General features: G+C 37.9%; 1 protein-coding gene across 3 annotated transcripts; it reads right to left on the bottom strand.

The window, feature by feature from the left end:
* Positions 1–233: 233 nt before the first annotated feature.
* Positions 234–3,662, bottom strand: LOC116250720 (pentatricopeptide repeat-containing protein At2g35030, mitochondrial-like). Of its 3 annotated transcripts, none has more exons than XR_004171477.2 (3): positions 2,064–3,662; positions 1,753–1,967; positions 234–788 (listed from the first exon to the last, which is right to left on the bottom strand). XR_004171477.2 is itself a non-coding variant. In XM_031624575.2 (3 exons), exons 1-3 carry the CDS (start codon positions 3,028–3,030, stop codon positions 1,883–1,885), a joined length of 399 nt encoding a protein of 132 aa, XP_031480435.1. In that variant the 5' UTR covers positions 3,031–3,660; the 3' UTR covers positions 1,637–1,882. The 3 variants fall into 3 exon arrangements, 1 of the variants encoding a protein (XP_031480435.1); XR_004171478.2 differs by having other exon boundaries at positions 1,753–1,951; XM_031624575.2 differs by lacking the exon at positions 234–788 and having other exon boundaries at positions 1,637–1,967; positions 2,064–2,136; positions 2,790–3,660.
* Positions 3,663–6,134: the final 2,472 nt, after the last annotated feature.

Raw genomic sequence — 6,134 nt, 5'->3', positions numbered from 1 at the left:
GCACAACGTGATCTTTAAATGTGTTTTCAGCATTCTTACGCAACTTCCAGGGCAGGATAAGGGTAAAGGGAAAAAATGTCAATCTTCAACATGTGGAGGTACTACTTTTTATCTTAACAAAATTAATTGTTTTTTATGTGACGTTTTTTATAATGTTTGAACCTTTGCATGGGTCGTATATATATATATATATATATATATATATATATATATATATATATATGATATTTAAATGCGCATTGAAAGGTGCGATCCGTTAAGATTTAAAGAAGTTTGCTCTTACACCATAGTTAATGATCCAAGGCTTGGTTTCTCAGAATTCCATTAATCACTTCCCCAATAAGATTTTGAAGAAATGAAAAACTATTGGTAAAACTGGGTGCACTCTACGTGGAAAACAAGTATAGAAAGCATCAACACTAAAGATGGTCACTGATTTAAACAAATCAGATGGTTACGGACTACGCGCTTAACGTTGCACTCTTCATTTCCCATCCATCTTTACCACCTTCCCTTGCTTCGCTGAGACCCCTCATTCCTAAAGCAGTTTCCTCCTCTCCTTCACAAGTTAGGACACCTGCTCACTCGCTCCAGCACCACTGCTTCACCCTCCATCCAGCACCACATCCTTGGTGCTCATCTTGTGCCGGAACAGATGTTCTTCTGTGTGTGTGTGTGTGTGTACATGTGCATGCGCAACCCATGTCTGGCCCAAGTCGGCCGCATTATGCCCTTTTTCTCCTTCTCTCTACATGCCATTGGCAACAGATCCTGCCCTCCTGTTCAAACTACAAAACCTTGAATCAGTGGCAGAGCCAGAAAACTTCTGGCTAAAGGGAAAAGTTTAAATTTCAAAGGGCATTCATATGTAAAAAAAAAAGAAAAAAAGAAAAAAGAAAGAAAAAAGAAACTGAAAATTATTGAAGTTTCTATATATAAATAATATACAACATAGCTCTGCCACTGCTTGAATATGATTTCTCATTCTAATCCAGACACAACCAGGTTCCTCCTTCAATCCTCTTTTGCCCACCAACTCCCTGGGATGTCCCTTGATTCCTCAAATCTCCCATTTTTTTCATAAATATTTGCTAACATTATATAGATCTCAGCACTGTCACGCTCAACTGACAGAAGTTGTTGAGCTGCAATATTTACAACATGCAGATCTCCATGAGCCACACATAAAGAAAGGAGGCTCCTCCACACTACAACATTTGCAACAAATGGCATCTCCCTTATCATTCATGCTTCACTTACTCTGCCTGCTCTTCCCAGCATGTCTATAACACAAATGTAATGATCCAAGCTTGGTTTTAAGGAGGTCCTAGAATTCATTAAACCAAAGTATTTGAGCCCCTCATCAACAAGGCCACCATGGCTACAAGCCCCTCATCATATTGCAATGAATGTGTTGTGGTTTGCTATGTCCAAAACTGTGTCTGCAGTTTCCAAAGCCTTTCTTGAACATCCATTTTGTCCAAGGCCTAAGATGAAAGCATTCCAAATTTACATGACATAATGTCCTTGTGAACCATGATCTCCCTGAACACTTTTTCTGATTCTAATATGCATCCACAGTTTGAATACATGTTTGAATTGCTGATTAATGTTGCCAACAAAAACATTACTACCATATAAGCAACCTTAATAATCTTTGCATGAATTTTTCTCCTCTGTTCCAGTGCTGCTAAAGTAAAACAAATAGTTATAACAATAGAACAAGTTGAAAGGTTTGACTTTGAATCTGACCATGATTGCAGCAGGTGTACAAAAAGCCATAGAGCTTCTTCACCATGACCATTTTCTAACAATCCTGAGATCATATTGCAAGAAATAACATTCTTCTCTTTCATTATGTCAACAAATAATTTGGCCTTTATCAATTGAATGATGCTAGATCCGACCATCCATGATTTGATTGAATGACACCAAATCCTTCTTCTTCAACCTGTCCAAGCAGAAACCTGTCAAGAAACAGAAACATGACTTTGCACTTTCAAGCTAGATGTAGTGCTACATTAGTATCAGTATTTTGAAAAGAAAATTTTAAATTCACATACCTTGAAAATGTTATGTTGGCTCTAATTTGATGATGATCCAGGCCATCTGGGTCCCAATTAGGCACGTCTGCCACTATTTAGACAGAATTGTATAATTGCGGCAAACCGAAGAGATGTTTAAATTTAAAATAACAAAGAGAAGGGCAGATAAATTATTGAGAGAAATAAAAAAAGTTTTGTCCTCCGTTTTACAGGTGAGCATGGAGACAGTAAAAATACAAAACTACAGCTATAAGGAGATCAAAACATAAAGAAAAATATTTTTAAAGAATCTCCATTTTGTTAAATACTTGTAATTATGATATTAACCACGACACAATCAGGTTAAGCTGATGTACAAAAATGACATGTGTTATCTTTTCAAATTAAGAAACTTTACCATCTAAGACACGACGTTAAAATACAGTAATTGCAAAATATCGATATCTGCCACTGCATAGCTTATAAACAAGGACGAGATACAGGTGGTCACCTGTGAAATATATTCTCCGTCTGACCAAGATCTCTACATTTACCATACATATTCATAAGCGAGTTATAAATATAATCAGATTCCTCACCCTCGCCACAGTTGGGCTTTACTTTCAATGCGTGAATCTGCACTATACGCAATGGATTTCAACTCCACACATGACTTCATTACAGTGAAGCCACTAGGCGTCACCCTGTCATCTCACATGCTGGAGTGTAAGAACGAGAAAAGCTTTAATGCAATGAGATTATCACCATTATGTGCCAGTCCATCGATCATTAAGACCACGTTCCGAACAGTGCAAGGCATTGAATTGAACATGTTGAGTGCATCTGACGCAGACCAACCTCGAGACAAGCGATTGATCATGATCAAGTACAAGGTCGAGTTTCTTTGAGGCATTCCCCCGAACAAGTGACGGGCAGGCTGAAGTTGGTTCGAACTCACATATGCCAAGAGCATCGAATTCCAAGCGACATGCTTCCTGTGAGGCATTTCTTCGAATAAATCGATGGACGCCAGTTTCTACCGTATCCGAAGATCACCGTTCCCCAGGATGCCTTATCCCTTTCCGGCATGTCGTCGAACAGCTGGCACGCTTCTTTCAGCCGGCCGCCATCGAAACAATCGCGTAGCCTCTTGTTCCACAGCGAGACGGACTTTTAAGACGTGTAACTGAAAGGTTGGTTCTTTTTCAGGCAATTCGTCGAACAGATTACATTCAGGACTTGTCCACCAAGTTGATCTGGTGGTACCAACATTCTCCTGTAGAACTTCACCACTCATGGTTCGAACTTACAAGAGCTGTCGAATGGCGGTGAACTTGATGAATTCCTCAACCTGTCTGTCTCCTCCCCGCCTCTTGAGTTTCCCAACTGTCAACACTAATGCCTCTAACCTTTCGTAGGATCCGGCAGACCGACGCCCAAATGGGCTATGTTCTTTAATTTTGAGTTCAAGATTCTTAAATGCTATTTTTATTAAGGCATGATGCATCTCAAATGACTATTATAATACATCAATGAATAAGTATGTGAAAAACTGAAAATGCGATACCTTGTGCCGCCTAGTCATGAACGTAATTTTTGAAAAGAAACGGACTAGAATTTCTCCAAGTACCCTTAAACAAACAAACTAATTTAATAAAAAAGACATCGACAAGTGAGAAAATTCAAAATTTGAATACTTTATTTTAGTTTTTCAAGATTTTTTTCCCAAATGTTATCAGGACTAAAAACCCAGAAAACAAAATTATCGTTTTACAACTAAAAATGTCATTAACCATTATATTAGAAAAAACAATGTGTGGTTGAGATGTCCTCAACGAAAAAAAAATTCTCAGATCCTTTTCAATATCCTTTCCTTTCATAAACTATCTATTTTGTTGCCTTCTTTTCCTCTCCCCTACCTAATGACCTATGGTTAATTGACATAGAAAACTAATTGCATTTCAGATTGCTCCAACTTGTGTGTTGTCCTTTTAGGTTGAAATAGGAGCAATACCAAACACTCCTATATCTCTACTTATTTCTAATTTGTGAAGAAATGATGCAAAAATATCACTTTAATCCAATGAGGAAAAAAATTCATCCAAACGATGATGGTGGGTTTAGAATACGGCGGCATTATATATATATATTTTCTTGTAGCAATGATATGTTAATTTGCCATTAGACGTTTCAAAATAATCTTGGGACTTTCGTGCTTGAATGTTAGTGAACAGTGAACTATTGGAAGAGATACATGAAGGCTGGTGGTGGGTAGTGGCAGTCATCAGCCATAAAAATTTCTCTAAAAGGACGTGAAATCATACTGTGAAGATTCAAAAATTACATGGAGTGCCTAGTACCCACACCAGACATGAGCGGTTGCTTGAATGCTCCTCAACCAAAAAATCCTCAGCTCTGCCACTATGGTTAACATGTCAATCTATGTACACATGTTGAACAAGGCAAAGCTGATGGTCCTTCATCTTTAAATTCTTTACAGCTTATAAATCGTGTTAACTTGGAGGGATTTGTTTATGCTAGACTTTTTGAATATGTAAAATGTTTAAAGAGCAATCTCTTCAATCCCTTGAGAAAGCATTTACTTTTATGAGATGCACGCTTATGAATATTAAAGAGTTCTCTGATAGGGTAACTAGGGTCATGAGACTAATGCTTGGTTGGAGGGAAAGGGAGGGAAAGGAAAGGAAGGGAAGAGAAATGGGAAAATGAATGGAATGGAAAGAAAAGAGATTGATTAAAAAGTTTGTTTGGATAGAAAAAGAAATGAAAGGAAAAAAAAGAAAAGACTAAAAATTCATGTTTGTTTGGACTAAATAAAAGAAAGGAAAAGAAATGATAAAATTTATAATACTTTGCAATAATACCTCCAGTAAAAATATTTAAAAAATGAGAGGTTTCAGAAAAAGCACTGCTTGTAAATTCAATATTTTTTCTATCAAAACTTTAAAAATAATAAAACTTGGTAGAAAAATAATAGACACGTCAAGCAATTCAACGTCGCCTATTCATCAGCCGTGCAGGAACTCTCCAGCGATAGAGGTCCATTGAAAAATTTCAACCAAAACTCAAAAATTTCTGAAAGAGATTCTTGACATACATGCGCTTCCAATGAACCTATGCTCTACCTTTTCCGGCACCAGAGCTGACGACGCCTGCTGCTGGAATCTGGTGCAGATTCTGGTCTCACAGAAACTCTAAATTGCAAGCTGAAATTGTTGAGTTTTGATCTTTTCCTGCCCCAAGCGAACTCTGTTTCACTTCAAATTTGAACAGGACCTATGCGAGAACATCACGTAACTCGTTTAGAAGAATATCACATAACTAGTAAAAAGCTGATGTGCCCATTCGTGTTATATTTTGAAGAATATCACATAACTCGTTCAAAGCTGATGTTCCCAGTTATATTTGATTCATCAGAAATTTGATCATGAAAGAGAGTGTTTCCTCTGGTGGTGCACCTAGAGAAATGAAAAATCAAAAGATAGAAAAAGGGAAAAACAAAATAGAAGTTGCCATTGTGCAAAAGAGTTGAAGCGAAGTGGACAAAACAGGGAATGCAGTGGTGTGGCAGTTGGCGGTGGGTCAGCCAGTGGAGGGGCAACTGGAAGCCGATGTATTCATCAGCCGAGGGGCGATCGAGCAACAATGTATGGTCATCAGCCGAGGGCCAATCGGGCAGCAATGTATGGTCAACCGAGGGATTTGTTTTCAATGATCGCTGATTTTCAATAATGAACTAGCCCAATTACATGAAACCAGAGAAATTATTCCCGTTTAAATTGAACTAATTTCACTCAAGAATCAAGAGACAAGACAAAAGTTTCATGTAAGTTGGGTCTGCTATTGCCTGACCTATCTTCTGTTGCTGTACATTTCGAGTTAAACTATTAATATTTGCCAACAAGTTAGAGATTCTTGCCAAACTCAAGAGCTTACCGGAAAAAAATAGCAATCCTACCCAACGGTACCTCTGAAGAATTACAGCAGACACCAACTGTAAGATCGCAACTTTCTGACAGAAATATATGCGAAAACAACGACCTAGTTGACTCCAAAACAAAGTGGAGAAATGAACATCTTGGAGACACT

Source organism: Nymphaea colorata, chromosome 1, assembly GCF_008831285.2.
Source record: "Nymphaea colorata isolate Beijing-Zhang1983 chromosome 1, ASM883128v2, whole genome shotgun sequence".
NCBI lineage: Eukaryota > Viridiplantae > Streptophyta > Magnoliopsida > Nymphaeales > Nymphaeaceae > Nymphaea > Nymphaea colorata.
This window is presented reverse-complemented; position numbering and strand designations above follow the sequence as displayed.

Bases quoted from the DNA above. Each gene is read 5' to 3' on its own strand.
- LOC116250720 (XM_031624575.2), bottom strand. From the start codon at position 3,030: ATGCCTCACAGGAAGCATGTCGCTTGGAATTCGATGCTCTTGGCATAT. The intron at 2,137-2,789 runs GTGATAATCTCA...CTGTCTAAATAG, and splicing joins CGATGGACTGGCACATAATG to TGGCAGACGTGCCTAATTGG. The intron at 1,968-2,063 runs GTATGTGAATTT...GTTTCTTGACAG, and splicing joins GCCAACATAACATTTTCAAG to GTTTCTGCTTGGACAGGTTG.